The 22,810-nt window shown below is 44.1% G+C and overlaps 1 protein-coding gene across 2 annotated transcripts in view; it reads right to left on the bottom strand.

Annotated features, from left to right (window-relative positions):
- Nucleotides 1-22,810, bottom strand: part of LETM1 (leucine zipper and EF-hand containing transmembrane protein 1) — an 85,491-nt gene that overhangs the window by 49,306 nt on the left and 13,375 nt on the right. For both annotated transcript variants that reach the window (XM_056554937.1, XM_056554938.1), the window contains exons 2-3: nucleotides 17,000-17,057; nucleotides 13,642-14,092 (exon numbers count right to left, since the gene is read on the bottom strand). In XM_056554937.1, the coding sequence (XP_056410912.1) occupies nucleotides 13,642-14,092; nucleotides 17,000-17,057 (509 nt within the window). The remainder of the gene's footprint in view (nucleotides 1-13,641; nucleotides 14,093-16,999; nucleotides 17,058-22,810) is intronic.

The raw sequence follows: 22,810 nt of genomic DNA on the forward strand, positions 1-22,810 counted from the left end.
GCGGCCCCCGGCTACTGAGAACAGCCGGGGGCTGCAGAGTATGGAGCGGGCAGGAATCCCGAGCCCGCTCCATGCTCCCCTGTGAGCGCCGCATGCAGTCTCCCCGTGCAGACGTGCGGGGAGCGAAGGCAGAGGACGCAGGTCTGCACGGGGAGAAATAAGCCACGCCCCCTCATCTCCCCCCCGCACGTCTGCAGAGCAGGGGAGAGAAGACATACACAGCTTCTCATCTCCCCTGCTCTGCTTCCGAGGACACAGGCTGCAGAGTATGGAGCGGGCAGGAGTCGGGAGCCCGCTACATACAGACTGCAGAGGTCCAGGCGACTTGTCAGGTCTGGCCCTGCTTGCCCGAAGCCGGGCTAAGGGCCGGACAAATTCACCTGCCCGGCGCCCAAAACTGCTAGTCCCGGGCTTCGGACGATAGAAATTCCACATCCCTGTATGTGTATGTATATATATATATATATATATATTTATATTATATTATATATATATATATATATATATATATATATATATACACATATATACACACACACACACACACACACACACACAGAGTCATGGCCGTAAATGTTGGCACCCCTGATTTTTTTTTTTAAATGAAGCATTTCTCACAGAAAAGGATTGCAGTAACACACGTTTTGCTATACACAAGTTTATTCCCTTTGTGTGTATTGAAACTAAACCAAAAAAGGGAGGAAAAAAAGCAAATTGGACATAATGGGGGAGATTTATCAAAACCTGTGCAGAGGAAGAGTGGTGCAGTTGCCCATAGCAACCAATCAGATGGCTGCTTTCATTTTCCACAGGCCTCTTTAGAGGCCTGTGGAAAATGAAAGAAGCAATCTGATTGGTTGTTATGGGCAACTGCCCCACTCTTCCTCTGCACAGGTTTTGATAAATCTCCCCCAATGTCTCCAAACTCCAAAAATGTGCTGGACAAAATTATTGGCACCCTTTCAAAATTGTGGAAAAATAAGATTGTTTCAAGCATGTGATGCTCCTTTAAAGTCACCTGGGGCAAGTAACAGGTGTGGGCAATATAAAAATCACACCTGAAAGCAGATAAAAAGGAGAGAAGGTCATTTAGTCTTTGCATTGTGTGTCTGTGTGTGCAACATTTTCAAGACATTTGCAACCCATGGCACTGTTGCTAATCTCCCTGGGCCTGGACGGAAGAGAAATATTGATGAAATCATGAAAGGTATCAATGCAGGATAGTCCAGATGGTGGATAAGCAGCCCCAAACAAGTTCCAAAGACATTCAAGCTGTCCTGCAGGCTCAGGGAGCATCAGTGTCAACGCAAACTATCCGTCGATATTTTAATAAAATGAAATGCTATGGCAGGAGACCCAGGAGGACCCCACTGCTGACACAGAGACATAAAGCAAGACTACATTTTGCCAAAATGAACTTGAGTAAGCCAAAATCCTTCTGGGAAAATGTCTTGTGGACAGAGGAGACCAAGATAGAGCTTTTTGGTAAAGCACATCATTCTACTGTTTACCGAAAACAGAATGAGGCCTACAAAGAAAAGAACACAGAACCTACAGTGAAATATGGTGGAGGCTCAATGATGTTTTGGGGTTGTTTTGCTGCCTCTAGCACTGGGGGCCATGAATGTGTGCAAAGCATCATAAAATCTGAGGATTACCAATGGATTTTGGGTCACACTGTACAGCCCAGTGTCAGAAAGCTGGGTTTGCATCAGAGGTCCTCCAGCAGGACAATGACCCCAAACATACGTCAAAATTCCCCCAGAAATGAATGGCAACAAAGCGCTGGAGAGTTGTGAAGTGGCAGCAATGAGTCCAAATCTTGGAGAGATCTTAAAATTGCTGTTGGGAAAAGGCGCCTTCCAATAAGAGAGACCTGGAGCAGTTTGCAAAGGAAGTTTGCAAAGGAAGTTTGCAGTTTGCAAGAGTTTAAAAAATTATTTTGTGAATACTTGTCACTTGCCTGATGTTCCACCAGTGAAGTCCCGACGAAACTCTTACATTTTTTTCTAAGGGTACGCATATATTTTCCGCAGATCTGCTGCCCACTGACTTAACAGCAGACATGCAGCAGAAAATGCGCACATGTGAATGTATTCTAAGACTGAAAACCCTGTTAAAGCCAATGGGAACAATCTGGGACAAATTGGCAAATAAGGCATGACCTAGACTAACATGCTGCAAATTTGTGTCAAATCCAATGACAAGCCTTCATCTGTAGCAAACAAGTGACTGACGGATTAAAACTGAATGCCTGCATAAGAAATCACAGGGGCAGCCCTAAACTTCCAAACCAGTGTACATCCAGTTGTTGCAAAACGACAACTCGCCATCTGGGCATGCTGAGAGTTCTAGTTCTATAACGCTATTTATGTCTGGCCCCTAGAGCGTTTATATAATCATATGCCTCTGCAGCGCTATGCATGAGAAGTATTCTAACAGCAGCGGATCTGGCCGGCCGGCTTCCTGACCAGATACGCTGCTGATAGAATACTTTTCCTTCATAGCGCTGCAGAAGCATATGATTATAGAAGCACTGTGAGGGCCAGACATATGAATATATGTCTGACCCCCCCCCCCCCCAGGCCATTTTTATAAAGGGGGGGGGGAGGGGAGAAATCATACATATACACATGGGTAGAATAAGGGGATGCACTGAAGTTTAAAAACCCCGCCGGGAGGCCTGAATGGCTCCTCAGTACCGGCCATTCAGGGCTCCCGGTGGGGAATTAAAAAAATGAAAGTAAAATACATTGTACATCGCAGGGGAGTGCAGCATGCCGCCTGCTCCCGTTTAATAAATTCTAATTGCATCGGGTCTCAGAAGTGGAACCCGGTGCGATCATTCCCTCAGCCCCTGTACTACAACCCCCATCATGTAACAGTTTGTTGTTCCATGATGGGGGTAGTAGAACAAACACTAATCCAGCCACCGGCAGCCTTACGCAGCCGGGGAACTACTACTCCCATCAAAGAAACAACTCTGTTCCACGATGGAGCAGTAGTAGTCTCAGCTGCGGGAGTCTGTAGGCAGAGGTGTTAAAACCGCCGTACATGAGGGATGTTATAACGGGTCTTAACGGATGAATATGCCCGTTATTTGGACGGACGTTATTCAGCCGTTGGCACCCGTTATGTCATCAGTCATTATACATCCGTTTTTACACAGAAAACAGATGTTTAATAACGGATGAATGCTCTTAGTGTGAAACGAGCCTGAAATGATTACAAACCGTTGTAAAATAATCCCATTGAGGTCAACAGGATTTTTTTTTTTTACAATCATTTCACATCCGTTTGCACCCGTCTGCGCTCATTTCCGTATTTTTTTTTTTTATTTTTATTTTTTTTTTACGGGAGAATAGACTGTGCATGCAGTATTTTTTCTCCTGTCCAAAATAAATGGGAGAAAAAAACGGATACAGTAAATTTAACATTGAAGTCTATGGAAAACGGATGAGCCTTTAATGTCATCGATTATTTCAATCCGTTTTTTGTTCCATTTTGTTCAGAACAAAAAAAATATATATATTTTTTGGGTTTAGTAACTGAACAATAACAGATCCAAACGGATACAAACGGATAACATCGGTTTGCATCCATTATTGTCCGTTTTTCTTTTTGATGGGAGAAGAACGGGACGGGTCTAGACGGCTGTGTGAACGCAGCCTAAGACAGTGTTTTCAAACCAGGGTGCCTCCAGCTGTTGCAAAACTACAACTTCCGGCATGCCCGGACAGCCGTTGGCTGTCCGGGCATGCCGGGAGTTGTAGTTTTGCAACAGCTGGAGGCACCCTGGTTTGAAAACACTGTCTTAGGCTGCGTTCACACAGCTGTCTAGATCCTGGGAGTTGCAGTTTTGCAACAGCTGGAGAAACACTGGTTAGGAAACACTAGCCTAAAGAGTGAGTGTAGTTCTAACACGGAGACCCCTGTCCCTCCTCGTTACCTTCCTATGCAGAAGGTGCTGTGCATTATTCTAGATGTATACATTCAGGTTACCTGCTGATGTATTGCTATCCAAAAACTGGAAACAATATAATGCCGGGTCATTGTGCTGGAGCTCTGGAGGCCTCTCTATACATGATCACACGTCAGTCAGTGCAGCTTCACCTTTACTGTATAGAGACTAAGCTGGACGCAGCACGCTAGAGATAACTGGATAGATCATCTGCTGTAGTCATAGGGATCACACATGGGGAAAACAAGGGCTCGATCACATGACACGTACAGAGCTGGTGATGTACAATCTGGGTCAGAATTAAGTTTGCACTCTGCGGTTTTGGATGTGGATAACATGTCTGATCGCGGGGGTCCGGCCGCTGGGGACCCCCATGATCTCTGCCGCAGCACCCAAAGCGAACTCCAAGCAGTGCCGGATGACTGGCGAAGACACAGCCACCACGCCCCCTCCATTCATGTCTATAGGAGGGGGCGTGATGGCTGTGTACTAGCAGTCACCCCCCCCTCTCCCATAGACATGAATGGAGGGGGCGTGATGGCTGTGTACTAGCAGTCACCCCAGCCCCCACTCCCATAGACATGAATGGAGGGGGCGTGGTGTGACATCACGATCACGAAAGCCCAAAAATGTAATACCACAGCGCTGGCCCAGAGATCAGACATGTTATCCCCATATCCTTTGGATCGGGGATAACATGTATAGGGGTGAAGTACCCCTTTAACCCCTTAAGGACTCAGCCCATTTTGGCCTTAAGGACTCAGACAATTTAATTTTTACGTTTTCATTTTTTCCTCCTCGCCTTCTAAAAATCATAACTTTTATATTTCCATCCACAGACTAGTATGAGGGCTTGTTTTTTGCGCGACCAGTTGTCCTTTGTAATGACATCACTCATTATATCATAAAATGTATGGCGCAACCAAAAAACACTATTTTTGTGGGGAAATTAAAACGAAAAACGCAATTTTGCTAATTTTGGAAGGTTTTGTTTTCACGCCGTACAATTTCTGGTAAAAATGACATGTGTTCTTTATTCTGAGGGTCAATACGATTAAAATGATACCCATTATTATATACTTTTATATTATTTTTGCGCTTAAAAAAAAATCACAAACTTTTTAACCAAATTAGTACGTTTATAATCCCTTTATTTTGATGACCTATAACTTTTTTATTTTTCCGTATAAGCGGCGGTATGGGGGCTCATTTTTTGCGCCATGATCTGTACTTTTTTTTTATACCACATTTGCATATAAAAAACTTTTAATACATTTTTTATAATTTTTTTTTTAATAAAATGTATTAAAAAAGTAGGAATTTTGGACTTTTTAAATTTTTTTCCGTTCACGCCGTTCACCGTAAGGGATCATTAACATTTTATTTTAATAGTTCGGACATTTACGCACGCGGCGATACCAAATATGTCTATAAAAAATGTTTTTTTACGCTTTTTGGGGGTAAAATAGGAAAAAACGGACGTTTTACTTTTTTATTGGGGGAGGGGATTTTTCACTTTTTTTTTACTTTTACTTTGACATTTTTTAAAAAAATTTTTTACACTTGAATAGTCCCCATAGGGGACTATTCATAGCAATACCATGATTGCTAATACTGATCTGTTCTATGTATAGGACATAGAACAGATCAGTATTATCGGTCATCTCCTGCTCTGGTCTGCTCGATCACAGACCAGAGCAGGAGACGCCGGGAGCCGCACGGAGGAAGGAGAGGGGACCTCCGTGCGGCGTTATGAATGATCGGATCCCCGCAGCAGCGCTGCGGGCGATCCGATCGTTCATTTTAATCGCGAACTGCCGCAGATGACGGGATCTGTATTGATCCCGGCACCTGAGGGGTTAATGGCGGACGCCCGCGAGATCGCGAGCGTCGGCCATTGCCGGCGGGTCCCTGGCTGCGATCAGCAGCCGGGATCAGCTGCGCATGACACGGGCATCACTCCGATGCCCGCGGTTATGCTTAGGACGTAAATGTACGTCCTGGTGCGTTAAGTACCACCTCACCAGGACGTACATTTACGTCCTGCGTCCTTAAGGGGTTAAAGGGGTACTCCAGTGGAAATATTTTTTTTTTTAAAGGGGTAGTCCAGTGGTGAAAAACTTTATCCCCTATCCTAAGGATAGGGGATAAGTTTGAGATTGCGGGGGGTCCGACCGCTGGGGCCCCCTGCGATCTTTCTGTACAGGGGCCATGCTCTTTGGCCAGATAGCGGGTGTCTACCTCCGCATGAAGAGGCGGCCGACATGCCCCCTCAATACATCGCTATGGCAGAGCCGGAGATTGCCGAAGGCAGCGCTTCGGCTCTGCTATAGAGTTGTATTGAGGGGGTGTGACGGCCGCCGCTTCGTGCGGAGGTCGAGACACGCCCCCTTCCCGCGAGCTGTCGGGGCTCCGTACAGGAGATCGCAGGGGGCCCCAGCGGTCAGACCCCCCCGCGATCTCAAACTTTTACCCTATCCTTAGGATAGGGGATAAGTTGTCACCACTGGACTACTCCTTTAAATCAACTGGTGCCAGAAAGTTAAACAGATTTATAAATTACTTCTATTAAAAAAATCTTAATCGTTATGGGATCTCTATGTTCCACAGGAAGTTCTTTTCTTTTTGAATATCTTTTTCTCCCTGACCACAATGCTCTCTGCTGACACCTCTGTCCATGTCAGGAACTGTCCAGAGCAGGAGAGGTTTGCTATGGGGATTTTCTCCTACTCTGGACAGTTCCTGACATGGACAGAGGTGTCAGCAGAGAGCACCGAGGTCAGACAGAAAGAAAAATCCCCCAAAAAATATAGAACTTCCTGTGGAGCATACAGCAGCTGATAAGTGCTGGAAGAATTAAGTTTTTTTAATAGAAGTCATTTAAAAATCTGTTCATCTTTCCGGCACCAGACGATTTAAAAAATAAATAAATAAAAATGTACCTCTTTAAGCCCAGACAATTTTCTGCGTTGAATCCAAATGAAAAAGCATTAAAGGGGTATTCTAGGAAAAAAAAATTTTTTTTATATATCAACTGGCTCCAGAAAGTTAAACAGATTTGTAAATTACTTCTATTAAAATTTTTTAATCCTTTCAGTACTTATGAGCTTCTGAAGTTAAGGTTGTTCTTTTCGGTCTAAGTGCTCTCTGATGACACGTGTCTCGGGAAACACCCAGTTTAGAAGCAAATCCCCCATAGCAAACCTCTTCTAAACTGGGCGGTTCCCGAGACAGGTGTCATCAGAGAGCACTTAGACCGAAAAGAACAACCTTAACTTCAGAAGCTCATAAGTACTGAAAGGATTAAGATTTTTTTAATAGAAGTCATTTACAAATCTGTTTAACTTTCTGGAGCCAGTTGATATATAAAAAAAAAATTTTCCTGGATAACCCCTTTAACAAGCGACAAGTTTCCTTGGCCAGAGTCACGCTGCAGAATGTTTGCGGAACGTCCGGCCGGAAAATTTAAGGTGAACATCCAAGTTAAATTCACTGTGAATCCCATTCTGCACAGTCTCCATAGATGGCAGTGCATTTCTAAGCATATTCCACAGAAATAATTGACAAAATCGGTACCAGGATTTCTACGGTAGATGTTACCGCCATGAAAATTGTGCCACGTGCAGCAGAATCCCATTGAAAACAATGGGACGCTACTGCAATTTCCAAGCGGACTTATTCTGCCAGATTCAGCTTGGAACATTTGCCATCTGAACAAGACCTTAGGCTTAGACTGCATTTGGTGTTTAAAGGGGTATTCCAGGAAAAAACTTTTTTTTAATATATCAACTGGCTCCAGAAAGTCTAACAGATTTGTAAATTACTTCTACTAAAAAATCTTAATCCTTTCAGTACATATGACCTTCTGAAGTTAAGGTTCTTCTTTTCTGTCTAAGTGCTCTCTGATGACACCTGTCTCGGGAAACGCCCAGTTTAGAAGAGGTTTGCTATGGGGATTTGCTTCTAAACTGGGCGTTTCCCGAGACACGTGTCATCAGAGAGCACTTAGACAGAAAAGAACAACCTTAACTTCAGAAGGTCATAAGTACTGAAAGGATTAAGATTTTTTAATAGAAGTAATTTATAATCTGTTTAACTTTCTGGAGCCAGCTGATATCTATATATATATATATATATATATATATATATATATATATCTATATATCTATATATCTATATATATATCTATATATATATCTATATATATATCTATATATCTATCTATATATCTATATATATATATATATATATATATATATATATATATATATATATATATATCTATATATATATATTATATATATATATATATATATAGATTATACCACTGTGCAATATATCAATTAATAGGTAGTCCTGCAGGCTACTGGTTGAGTATTTCTGAAGTGAGTAGAGGAAAATATGGGGGGTGAACTCTTCAGTAATTTAGTTTTAGTATTTTGTAAATTTTTGGTTGCTATATGTAATATTTTAACTTGATTTGGGTGTTTTATTTGATATTTAATTTTAGACTGGATTAAAATACTTTATAGCATAATTGCAGTCCTAATTGTATCCATTCAGCCTAGATCACCGGTTTATGCATCAAGTTTTTTCCTGGATAACCCCTTTAAGTTTTGTTGTTTTCATTCCGTTATGTTCTCCTTTTGCTGTATACAAAAGCGTAGTGGATTACTATATTGTATACAGCTAAAAATCTTTGCTTTTTTTTTTTTTTATAAGGCAAGTCAATAGGTAACAAATTCTGTTATGTGGCGTACAGTAAAATCCGTTTTTTGGCATCCGTTTAACTTCTACATTTTTAACTACTGCGGTGTGAACCCAGCTTTACTTTCTTTTCCACACATGGATTTGCCTGGAAAACCTTTTGCAGTGAATTGACACGGATATCCGTGCCAAAAATCAGCGTTGATTTTCATTATGTGAACATGGTGCAGCTTCCAAAAGCATTCGTGAACCATGACTAATTTGAGAATAATATACAGAGGGTCTAAAGCGGTGTTTCCCAACCAGCGTGCCTCCAGCAGTTGCAAAACTACAACTCCCAGCATGCCCGGACAGCCAACGGCTGTCCGGGCATGCTGGGCGTTGTAGTTTTGCAACAGCTGAAGGCACGCTGGTTGGGAAACACTGGTCTAAAGGGTCATCCCCACACATAGTACTACATACTGGAGTTCATATTGTGCAGTTTACCCCAAATACGCTCCACCCCTGCTGTTTTGCATTGGCTTTAATACCAACATTGCATATATATTTACCTAAAAGGGGTACTCTGGTGGAAAATAATTTTTTTTTAAATCAACTGATGCCAGAAAGTTAAACAGATTTGTAAATTACGTCTATATAAAAATCTTAATCCTTCCAGTACTTATCAGCTGCTGTATACTAAAGAGGAAGGTCTTTTCTTTTTGCATTTTTTTTCTGTCTGACCACAGTGCTCTCTGCTGACACCTCTGTCCTTTTTAGGAACTGTCCAGATAAGGAACGGTTTGCTATGGGGATTTGCTGCTGCTCTGGACAGTTCCTAAAATGGACAGAGGTGTCAGTAGAGAGCACTGTGGTCAGACAGAAAAAAAAATGCAAAAAGAAAAGAACTTCCTCTGTAGTATACAGCAGCTGATAAGTACTGGAAGGATTAAGATTTTTATATAGAAGTAATTTATAAATATGTTTAACTTTCTGGCACCAGTTGATTAAAAAATAAATCTTTGTAAATTTGTAAATGACTATTCATAAATCTTAAATCCTTCCAGTACATTTTAGCGGCTGTATACTACAAAAGGAAATGCTTTTATTTTTGGATTTCTCTTCTGTCATGACCACGGTGCTCTCTGCTGACCTCTGCTGTCCATTTTAGGAACTGTCCAGAGCAGCATATACTTGCTATGGGGATTTTCTCCTGCTCTGGGCAGTTCCTAAAATGAACAGCAGAGGTCAGCAGAGAGGTCAGCAGTGACAGAAGAGAAATCCAAAATAATTTCCTCTGTAGTATACAGCCGCTAATAAGTACTGGAAGGATTAAAACATTTTAATAGAAGTAATTTACAAATCTGTAACTTTCTGGCACGTTGATTTAAAAAAAAATAATAATAATAAAATAAATACATTTAAAAAATAAAAAGTTTTCCACCGGAAAAAAAACACATGCCGCAAAGAATCTCCAACGCAGATATGAACACAGCCTTATGTGTATGGCCAGCTAATACAATGTCAGCAGTGACACTAAATTATTAATCTACTGCCCTATAAAGACTAAAGGCCCAAAAGAAGACAGGTAAAGGGCATATGCCCCATTAGGTACCATCAATCTGATACACAAGACTGTAGATTACCCGCAGACGTCAGCGCTGATCTTGGTATCCTGGCAGCCGGCCCAGCTAATGGCTGGAAACAATCGGAGAAATGCGTGGGGGGGGGGGGGGGGTGAGTCAGCAGCCTGTGCTCAGACATGTCACCAGGAGAAACGCGTCTACAGTCACTAACACTGGGACAGACCAAGGGGATTCTATGTATAAACCACAACCTGATATTCTCAACCCACACTGCACAGACAAGAAAGAGCTCAAATCAGTCAGGGTGACATATCCCTGCCCTGAAGGGGGCCCCAGCTGGCTTAACACTATAAAGCCCCCACTATGTTCCATTTAGGCGACAAGGTATCTTGCATCCTAACCTGCCCCATTACCATTTCTAAAACACGATAAGGAATCCAAGGGTTACTACATTTACCATTTTCATACCAGAGTTCATTTGCAGGGTTTCTAAGCATTTTTTTGGTGTTGCTGAGGGCCTGCACTGGGAAGAATCAGTCTCCTTCTCCATCTGGCAGCAGATAGTATAGCACCTTCTAGGGATGTCCTGATACAGGTATCAGGACCGACACTGGACATTTGCACGAGTACTTGTACTCGTGCAAATGCCCCCGATACCGCTCATCATAGACGGGACCCGTATTAACCCTTTAGAAGCAGAGATGTACTGCTGGTATGCTGATCGTGATCACCACGGTGTAATCACGGTGTCCGATTAGGTGTGAGGACAGCCAGAGGTCCCTTACCCTGCTCCATGCATCCGATCGTCGCGCCTTTACTGCTGCCATCCATGGCAGGCATTAGTAGAGGAGCACCGATAACACTGATCACTGCTATGCTGTGGCAAAGCATTGATCAGTGTGTGCAATCTTCAGATTGCTTGTAAAAGTCCCCTATGGAGACTAAAAAAGTGGGGGGGAATTTAAGTGAAACAAAAAAAAAGTAAAAAATTTATAAAAAATTATATACCCTTTCTCTTATAGAAACAAAAAATAAAATAAAAACACCCCCTTTTCCCATTAAGGGTACATTCACACGGGTGGATCCACAGCGTATTTTACGCTGCGGATTAGCCGCTGAAGGACAACTACATTCTGGCTTTAGCTGTGCCTGCTCGGAGCGGCAATATGCCACCGCGCATGTGCGGTGTATTCAATGAGCTAGGCCACAAGCGGTCATGATGTGCGGGAGGACACTGTGCATGCTTGCTGCGACTCCCAAATCTGTGTGTCTGCTCCTAGCAGCGTTTTGCTGCTCCGAGCAGGCACATCTAAAGCCACAACATAGCGGTCCTTCAGCTGTGGATCCGCCCGTGTGAATGTAAAAATAAAAAAAATAACCTGTCACATGACATTGAAAAAAAAAGTATCGGTAATGTGGCGAGTACTTAAGTATCGGTGCTCGTACTCTCTCTTAAAAAAAAATGGTATTGGGACATCCCTAGCACCTTCCTATTCCTCAGCTAGAGAAACATGGAGGAGGCGGGCGTGTCTGCTGCGGCTTTCTGCTGGGGACAACACTGCACTTCCTGCAGACTGCCGCAGCCCCGTACAGGAGATCTCGGGGGGGACCCCCACAGTCTATAACTTCGGATAGGGGATTAGTTATATTGCACTACAGACACGACAGATGTCCTATAATACAAAGGCTCTGCTACTTAACTGACAAACAGGGCAGATCCTTATTTCTTGATTGCTCCGCTTACCTGGCTGTAGGAGGAGTAAGTGATCATGTGAGTCCTCCAGACCTCAGCTCAATAGGTTGTCATGCACAATGCTATACACTGTTGAGCACCAGATGGTGGAAGACTATGTAAGTAAATGTCATAATTCTTAAATGGATCATTTCTTTTATTTCAATGAATAAAGGGACTAAATGGCCACTGTAAAATCCCAAAAAACTTTTTACATGTTTTAACCGATGACAATTAAAGATCTTTTGTAATATGGTTGTTTAATTTTTTTTTTTATCAATTAAAAAAAATAAAAATAAATTAGATACTGAGAATTCATACTAACACTAACCAATCCTGCAGCAGCATCATGCTTGTCCATGAGTCGTGGACAAGAGATGACTCATGGACAAGGCTGCATGAGTAGACACACCGATCACCTCCCACCACACAAAAGTAGCCTCCCACCACCACAAGAGGGACATGCCCCCTTCCCCTGAGAGGATTTCTAACACTGTGAGCTAATGAAAAGAGGCATTTTTATAATACAGGTGATAGAGGCATAAAAATTTGATGTACATAGTCAGGATTAGGTAATATGTAACATTTAAAACATTTATTGTGGGATCTGACAGGTACAGTTTAAGGGGTTATAGAGCCCAAAAAAAAAAAAAAAAATAATAAGTCTGATTGAAAAGGGTTCGACCTCCTGCCATCTCCAAAACAGGGCCCCAGCTCTTCCATCTGCATGGGGCAGCAGACAGCACTTGTGGTACTCTGGTACCTCCGGCACTCTAATAGACTGTGCATGTGTAGCGCTTGCAGTCCATGCAGCTGGGCGAGCCGTGGCCTTGATCTGGAGATCACAGGCGGTCCCAGTGGTGTGAAGCCCCCCAGGGATTAGACACTTATACCCTATCCTGTGGATGTGGGATGTTTTTTGATTGGATAACCCCCTTTAAATGCTGAGACAAACAGTTCATTGTAGAAATTATGCAAGATAGTTGTTGGCTAGGACTGGGCGGTATGAGCAAATGTGTGTATCACGGTATTTTTGTAACTTTCGGCGGTTCCACGGTATATAACGGAATTTCCTCCTCCCCACCCCAAAAAATTAATTATGAGCGCTACGCTGTTCTGCCCCCCCCCCCCCCCCCAATTAATTATCAGCCCAGCGCTGCTCCCATTAGGGGAAAATACTCACATGTCACCCGATGTCACCAGAACAGCGCTCGCGGGTCACATATGATTAGTTCCCCGATGTGGGGACAGCGCGCTGGGCTAACTCATTCATTCCCGAGGGGGAGGGGCCAAACCGGTAAAGCGGTATGGGTTAAAATTCATATCGTGCAGCACAAAAATGTCGGTATTCGGTATGAACCGGTATACCGTCCAGCCCTATTGTTGGCCAACAGAAAGCCAGCTTATGAAACAACCAATGCAGACCGGATGATCACACTGCGTATAATGGAAAATATCACAGCAACATAACTACCACTCAACAATGAAAAATACAAAACTCCTACCGAAATCTTTTTACACCAGCATGCAGATCATACTAAGAGCCCATTTGCCAGATTCAAAATGTCTGCCCTCAATGGACTGGTCAAACAGTGTGTATTTCGCATATCTGCCATTCAGACATATAAGAAAGCTGGGTGACTGAACCAGCACTCGCAGTCCCTTTGTTTTCTTACCTGTCTCCTTTCCCGTCGGGATAACGTATTCCCATTGAGAATATTCCACAACATTCTAGCTGCAATTATGGTATCGATCCAGAGAAGCCGGAAGCCGTGGTAATAGTGCTTTAACTCGTCCATAATCTTCTGTCCTATGGACTTCTTGACAGCATCCATCTCTGTATTGGGACTATATACCGGGCCTCCTTCCTCCAGCTTTTTATTTTTGTCCTTCAAGGACTTGAGTGATTTTTCTACCACAGAGTCATCGTACAGGGAACGTGATGAGTGCAAAGCTCGCACCGAGGCGTACTGCGCTCCCAGACTTCCGCCCAAGCCTTTCCATGATGATGACGTATTGTGGACTCTGAAATAGGTTCTTTCGGGCCTGTTAGTCCATGACAACCCACTGTTCACGTCTCGAAGTGAAATGTAATGGGCGGCTGTGCAACTACGAAAGTGAGAACTCCTGGGGGCAAAAGAAAGATGGAGATGTAATGTGAGTAAAGTCAACTTAGCAATATGGGGGAGATTTATCAAAACCTGTCCAGAGGAAAAGTTGCCCGGTCGCCCAAAGCAACCAATCAGATAACTGCTTTCATTTTTAACAAGGCCTCTGCAAAATGATAGAGTAGATCTGATTGGTTGCTATGGGTAACTTTTCCTTTGCACAGTTTTGATAAATCCCCCCCTATGTCTTTACCTTATCAAAGCACATAGATGTCTTAGGAAAGAGGTCTCCAAACTGTGGACTCCAGATGTTGCAAAACGACAACTCCCAGCATGCCCGGACAGCCGTTGGCTGTCCGGGCATGCTGGGAGTTGTCGTTTTGAAACATCCGAAGGCTCACAAATTGGAGGAGGTCACCATCTTAAGGGGTCAAACTCCGGATTCAACTGATTCAGAGCCCACTGTTCTTGCTTTGAAGCAGTAGTATCCACACTGTGGCCCTCCAGATGTTGCTAAACTACTACTCCCAGCATACAGACAGCCGACAACATGGGCTACCATATTAAATGTTACGTGTTGTAGCTCTTCAACATCAGAAGGTCCACAGTTTGGAGACCACTGCTCTGGAGGATAGGAGGACCGCTCCCAGGACAGGACAACTCTGCTCAATCTCAGACCAGAGCAGAGCAGAAGACCCGAGGAGATGGCCGGAGGCAAGTGAGGAGACCTCCGGCCGCCATTACAGATGATCAAATCCCTGCGGGTGATCCGATCATCTATTTTACCATGTGAATTGCCGCATATGCCGTGATCTGTATTGATCATGGCATCTGAGGGGTTAATGGCAGACATCCACGCGATCGCGGATGTCAGCGGGTCCCTGGCTGCTGATAGCAGCCGGGACCTGCCGTGTATGCCGCGAACACCGCTCTAATGCTTGCGGTCATAAACAGGACTAGGGAATCGACCGATATCGGTTTTTTAGGGCCGATAAAGATAATCGGTGGAGGTTAGGGCCGATAGCCGATAACTTATACCGATATTCCGGTATAAGTTATCGGATATTTATCCCCCCGCGACACCGCTGCAGATCATTGATTTAAAGCGGGCGCTTTAAATCAATGCACTGCAGTGGCTTTTGCGGTGCCATAGACCGCCGCCGCCATCACCCGCTTCTCTCCCCCTGCCTGTCAGGGTGGTCCGGCCCATCCATCGTTCCTGTAATGTCCGGGGGCGTTCCGGTCCGGGCTGTCCTTCTCCGGCGGTCATCTTCTCCACTCCGGGCAGGCTCCGGCCTAGTACGCTGCACAGACGCCGCTGCACAGTGACGCCCGTGCGCAGCGACGCACCTGACGTCACTGCGCAGCGGCGTCTATGCAGCTACTAGGCCGGAGCCTGCCCAGAGTGGAGAAGATGACCGCCGAAGAAGGACAGCCCGGACCAGTTCACCCTTCACCCGGAACGCCCCCGGACACTACAGGAACAATGGATGGCCCGGACCACCCCCATTACGGGTAAGTTTAATTTTTTTTTATTGACTCGGAGGGTGGGGGAGGGGCCTGACCGGTATAGCGGTATGGGCAAAAATCCATACCGGTATACCGCCCAGCATCACGGTGGGGGTGCGACGCGGTGCGGGGGGGTCGGGTGGCCGCGGTGCGGGGCATTATCGGCTTAACGCCACCCGCTTCTCTCCCCCTACCTGTCAGGGTGGTCTGGGCCATCCTTCCTTCCTGAAGTGTCTGGCGGCATTCCGGGTGGTGGTTGAACAGGTCCGGGCTGTCCTTCTCCGGGGTCATCTTCTCCACTCCAGGCAGGGTCCGGCCTAGTAATGCAGCATAGACACCGGCGTAGCGGTGTCTATGCAGCGTACTAGGCCGGAGCCTGCCCGGAGAGGAGAAGATTGCCCCCAGAGAAGAAGCACAGCCCGGATCGGTTCACCCTCCACCCGGAATGCCGCCGGACACTACAGGAAGGATGGATGGATGGCCCAGACCACCCCCATTACGGTTAAGTTTAATTTTTTTTATTGACTCGGAGGGTGGGGGAGGGGCCTGACTGGTATAGCGGCATGGGCAAAAATCCAGCACTACGGTGGGGGGTGCGACGCGGTGCGGTGGGTCGGGGGGGCGGTCACGGTGCATTATCGGCAAGGTAATTGCCGATACCGATAATGCCCAAAATCATGATTATTGGCCATACCGATAATCGGTCGATCCCTAAACAGGACGTAAACGTATGTCCTGGTGCGCAAAGTACCTCCACACCAGGAGGTACATTTACGTCCGTGGTGGTTAAGGGGTTAAGTCAAGATTCTGTATTATATGAGTTATCAGTGCACAGGACAGGAAATAGATGAGGCCTTTGTATAATGATAAATTACACACTGGGAATAGTGGATCAATAGCTTTACCAACATATACATAGCACAAGAAACTAAGCAAACGATGCCATATGGCAGACATTTGGTTAAAAGTTTTCACTTCTATATATAAGGCGAGGAAATGTACACCTGGCACAATGGCCCTCATTTACTATTGCAAAGCCGACATGTTTTGTCGGGTTGTGCGCCAGATTCTGTCTGCGCCAGAATTGATAAAACCCCGACTAACTCTCCATTTTGCTAAGAAAACCCGAAAAAGGGGCGTGGTCTCCAAAAAGGGGCGTGTTCCTGACATTTTCACAAAAACCCAACATATTTACTAAGGTTTCCACATAAAATGTGATGGATTTGAGCTGAGGAAAACCAGACAGATCAGATCATGTGTAAAAAAAAAGCAAAGTGTAGGGAAAGTGCAAAATGTAGGGAAACCTTAGTAAATATCGTGGAAAATTAATTGTAGGGAATTAAAACCCACAGAGAAACCTACACAACACTCTTAGTAAATGAGGGCCAATGTGTTGGCAATGACTAAATGCTCGTACCTGTGATTTATCAACCGTAATGAAGTGCAACCAAGACAAACACGATCTGTGAAAAGACCTGGAAGAGAAAAAAAAAAAGATATCAGTGTTCAGGTTCTTAAAGGGGTACTCCGCCCCTAGACATCTTATCCCCTATCCAAAGGATAGGGGATAAGATGTCAGATCGCCAGGGTCCCGCTGCTGGGGACCCCGGGGATCGCTGCTGCAGCACCCCGCCATCATTACTGTGCAGAGCGAGATCGCTCTGCACGTAATGACGGGCGATACAGGGGCCGGAGCAGCGTGACGTCATGGCTCCGCCTCTCATGACATCACGGACCGTCCCCTTAATGCAAGTCTATGGCAGGGGGCGTGACTACCGCCACGCCCCCTTCCCATAGACTTGTATTGACGGGGACGTGACGTCACGAGGGGCGGAGCTGTGACGTAACGATGCTCCGGCCCCTGTATTGCCCCTCATTACGTGCAGAGCGATCTCGCTCTGCGCAGTAATGATGGCGGGGTGCTGCAGCAGCGATCCCCGGGGTCCCCAGCAGCGGGACCCTGGCGGTCTGACATCTTATCCCCTATCCTTTGGATAGGGGATAAGATGTCTAGGGGCGGAGTACCCCTTTAAAGGGTAATGCTCCATCACAAAAAGACCTACTGTTTATAAATCAAGTTTTTCTGTCAAACGTATTAATCATTTTTGGTGTTTTTTTTTATTCCCCCCCTATATTGTTAAATAATTCTGTAAACCTGCAGTTTTCATTCTGGCGACAAGGCAGAAATCTAAGCTGATACTTCCTCTTCTGTCTGATGTTAAAAAGGGGTACTCCGGTGGAAAATTATTATTATTATTATTATTTATTTTATTTTTTTTAAATCAATTGGTGCAAGAAAGTTAAACAGATTTATAAAATAGTTCTATTAGAAAAATCTTAATCCTTCCAGCACTTATCAGCTGCTGTATCCTCCACAGGAAGTTATTTTCTTTTTAAAATTTCCTTTCTGTCCGACCACAATGCTCTCTGCTGACACCTCTGTCCGTGTCAGGAACTGTCCAGAGGAGGATATGTTTGCTATGGGGATTTGCTCCTACTCTGGACAGTTCCTGACACGGACAGTGGTGTCAGCAGAGAGTATTGAGGTCAGATTGAAAAGAAATTCAAAAAATAAAAGAACTTCCTCTGTAGTATTCAGCAGCTAATAAGTACTGGAAGGATTCAGATTTTTTTTAATAGAAGTAATTTACAAATCTGTTTAACTTTCTGGCACCAGTTGATTTAAAATAAATAAATAAATAAATAAATAAATAAAATAAAATGTTTTCCACTGGAGTACCCATTTAAAAGGGGTTTGCCCACAAAAAACACTAAACCCCTATATATAATAGATAAGCCCTGATGATTAGGACTTTACATATATAAAAATTTAATTTTTATCAGAATTTGCAACAACATGCAGAAAGGATAACAAAAATAATAGGGTTACATTACCATAAAGAAAGCAAAATCATGAACTGACACTTCACGGGTATAAAATCAAGTCCAGGGGGCACGAACTTGAAAAAAGAAAATATTGTGCAATGCAACAATATCGAAAGAGAAACGATAAACACAAAGAATCCATCCGACCAAGAACAAAGTCGGAAACAGAAACAGACAAAGGAAGGAGAACATGGGAGGGAAGGGAAAGAAGAGCAAGGGGTCTTACAAAATAGACGGCAAACATTCCCGAGAGGATTGCGCTGAAAGAAGAAACATGTGGAGTTTCAGGTAAGGGATGTCCCGCCGCGGATTCCATAGTGTAAAGAACAATGGGAGGCTGCTGCACTGTATTTTCAAAGAGAAATTCAGGCGGGGAACTTGGCTCGGAAAATATGTTACTGACACCTCTGTCAATTGTAGGAACTGTCCAGAGGAGCAAATCCCCATAGCAAACATATCTTGCTCGGGACAGAGGTGTCAGCAGAGAGCACTGTGGTCAGACAGAAAAGAAAAAGAAATTCCTGTGGAGCATACAGCAACTGATAAGTACGGGAAGGATTAAGATTTTTTAACATAAGTAATTTACAAATCTGTTTAACTTTTTGCCACCAGTTAAAAAAAAAAAAAAGTTTTCCAGTGGAGTACCCCTTTAACCACTTAAGGACTCAGACAATTTTATTTTTATGTTTTCGTTTTTTCCTCCACCCCTTCAAAAAAATCATAACTCTTTTATATTTTCATCCACAGACTAGTATGAGGGATTGTTTTTTGCGTGACCAGTTGTCCGTTGTAATGCCATCACTCACTTTACCATAAAATGTATGGCGCAACCAAAAAAATACTATTTGTGTGAGGAAATGAAAAAGAAAACCGCAATTTTGCACATTTTGGAAGGTTTTGTTTTCACGCCGTACAATTTACAGTAAAAATGACGTGTTCTTTATTCTCTGGGTCAATACGATTAAAATGATACCCATGATTATACACTTTTCTATTACTGTTGTGCTTAAAAAAAAAATCAAACTTTTTAACCAAATTAGTACGTTTAAAATCCCCCTATTTTGAAGACCTATAACTTTTTCATTTTTCCGTATAAGCGGCGTTATGAGGGCTAATTTTTTGCGCCGTGATCTGTACTTTATTAATACCATATTTGCTTATACAAAACTTATTACATTTTTTATTAATTTTTTTGTGAATAAAATGTTATAAAAAAGCTGCTATTTTTTTTTTTTTTACGTTCACACTGTTCACCGTACGGGATCATTTACATTTTATTTAATAGTTCGGATATTTACAGACGTGGCGATACCAAATATGTATATAAAATAATTTTTTCACACTTTTTGGGGGTAAAATAGGGAAAATGGGACAATTTACGTTTTTATTGGGGGAGGGGGTTTTTCAAATTTTTTTTAACACTTTAATAGTACCCATAGGGGACTATTTATAGCAATCACTCGATTGCTAATCCTGTTCAGTGCTATGTATAGGACATAGCACTGATCGGCATTATCGGTCATCTTCTGCTCTGGTCTGCGGGAAGGCAGATCAGAGCAGAAGACTCCCGGAAGGCAGCGGAGCCAGGTGAGGGGACCTCCGTCTGCCGTGCAGGATGATCGGATCGCCGCGGCAGCGCTGCCGGCGATCCGATCATCCTATTAAGTGACCGTGATGCTGCAGATGCCGTGATCTGTATTGATCACGGCATGTGAGGGGTTAATGGCGGACATCCGTGGGATCGCGGGTGTCCGCCATTACCGGCGGGTCCCTGGCTGCGATCCACAGCCGGGACCTGCCGCGCATGATGCCGGCATCGCTCCGATGCCCGCGATTATGCTCGGGACGTAAATGTACGTCTTGGCGCGTTAAGTACCACGTCACCAGGACGTACATTTACGTCCTGCGTCGTTAAGGGGTACATTCACACAAACAGGATCTGCTGCATATTTTCCGCAGCTGATTTTGCTACCCGTTCAAGTTAATGGGTTGCAAAATCAGCTGAACAAAACATGCAGCAGATCCTGTACGTGTGAACATAAACTTAACGTATATTTTACTTTGCTGAACCGATATCCACGTATTGTTGAACCAGAATCGTGCAGTAGTGCAGCCTCAGGCTTTGGGCCTGAAAGCCCCAGTGATAACCTTTTTTTTTATGTCCTCTCTGAGACCGACCTCATACACTAGTGGGGGAGATTTATCAAAACCTGAGCAAAGGAAAAGTTGACCAGTTGCCCATAGCAACCAATCAGATCACTTCTTTCATTTTTCTGAGGCCTTTTTAAAAATGAAAGAAGCGATCTGATTGGTTGCTATGGGCAACTCCGCAACTTTTCCTCTGAAGAGGTTTTGATAAATCTCCCCCAGTATCCCCACCGTGTTCTATCCAGTTGCCGGCCTGAGACATTACACAGATCATGTCGAAACAGAGCAGAAGCCGACAATAACCAGCTAACAACCAGTTCCCACCAGCAAACGGTTGTCATTCCTGTATAAGGAGGGACTGGGAACGGGTATTTTCTATTTTAGCTTTTGCTCTAAGGAACGACATTGCGAAACAGAACGCTGTGATCCTGGTTATCCATTCTGCTGCTATGAGGAAATTTTACCTCATGTAGACAACCTAGAACAGTGACCTCCAAACTGTTGCAAAACTACAACTCCCAGCATGCCCGGACAGCCAACGGCTGTCCGGGCATGATGGGAGTTGTAGTTTTGCAACAGCTGGAGGGCCAGAGTTTGGAGACCACTGTATATGTTCAGCGCTCTACACTGTCATGGCCTGGACTCCACAGGTCCTCTGGAACCAAGACGTTACAGCTCTTATAAGGCTGTGTTCACACGGCCGTCTAGACCTGTCCCATTCTTCTCCCGTCAAAAAATAAAAACAGGCTTTAAAAAAAAATAAATAAATAAATAAAAAAATAAAAAAGGACAATAATGTATGTGTCAGTTAACAAAAAAAACGGATGCAAACAGATGACATTAACCCCTTAAGGACTCAGCCCATTTGGGCCTTAAAGGGGTAGTCCAGTGGTGAAAAATGTATCCCCTATCCTAAGGATAGGGGATAAGTTTGAGATCGCCGGGGGGTCCGACCTATGGGGCCCCCTGCGATCTCTCTGTACGGGGGCCAGGCTCTCCGGCCAGATAGCGGGTGTCGACCTCCGCACGAAGCGGTGGCCGACACGTCCCCTCAATACATCTCTATGGCAGAGCCAGAGATTGCCGAAGGCAGCGCTTCGGCTCTGGCATAGAGTTGTATTGAGGGGGCGTGTCGGCCGCCGCTTCGTGCGGAGGTCAACACGCCACCTTCCCGCGGGCTGTCGGGGCTCCGTACAGGAGATCGCAGGGGGCCCCAGCGGTCGGACCCCCTGCGATCTCAAACTTATCCCCTATCCTTAGGATAGGGGATAGGTTGTTCACCACTGGACTACTCCTTTAAGGACTTCAAAAAATCATAACTCTTATATTTTCATCCACAGACTAGTACGAGGGCTTGTCTTTTTTTGCGCGACTAGTTGTCCGTTGGAATGCCATCACTCACTTTACCATAAAATGTATGGCGCAACAAAAAAAAATAAAAAATACTATTTGTGTGGGGAAATTAAAAAGAAAACCGCAATTTTGCAAATTTTGGAAGGTTTTGTTTTCATGCCGTACAATTTACAGTAAAAATGACATGTGTTCTTTATTCTTTGGGTCAATACCATTAAAATGATACCCATGATAACATACTTTTCTATTACTGTTGTGCTTAAAAAAAACGCAAACTTTTTAACCAAATTAGTATGTTTAAAATCCCCTTATTTTGAAGACCTATAACTTTAATTTTTCTGTATAAGCGGCAATATGAGGGCTCAGTTTTTGCGCCATGATCTTTTCTTTTTATTTATACCAAATTTGCTTATATAAAACTTTAATTCGCTGCGGGCGATCCGATAATCCATTTTAGTGACCGCGATGCTGCAGATGCCGTGATCTGTATTAATCAAGGCATCTGAGGGGTTAATGGCAGACATCCGCGCGATCACGGATGTCCGCCATTACCGGCAGGTCCCTGACTGCTATCAGCAGCCGGGACCTGCCGCGCATGACCCGAGCATAGCTCTGATGCTCGCGGTTATGTACAGGACGTGAATGTACATTCTGGTGCGTTAAGTACCATCTCACCAGGACGTACATTTACGTCCGGCGTCGTTAAAGGGGTATTCCAGGGGAATTTTTTTTTTTTTATATATATCAACTGGTTCCAGAAAGTTAAACAGATTTGTAAATTACTTCTATTAAAAAATCTTAATCCTTTCAGTACTTATGAGCTTCTGAAGTTAAGGTTGTT

Source organism: Hyla sarda, chromosome 1 (assembly GCF_029499605.1).
Source record: "Hyla sarda isolate aHylSar1 chromosome 1, aHylSar1.hap1, whole genome shotgun sequence".
NCBI classification, from domain to species: domain Eukaryota; kingdom Metazoa; phylum Chordata; class Amphibia; order Anura; family Hylidae; genus Hyla; species Hyla sarda.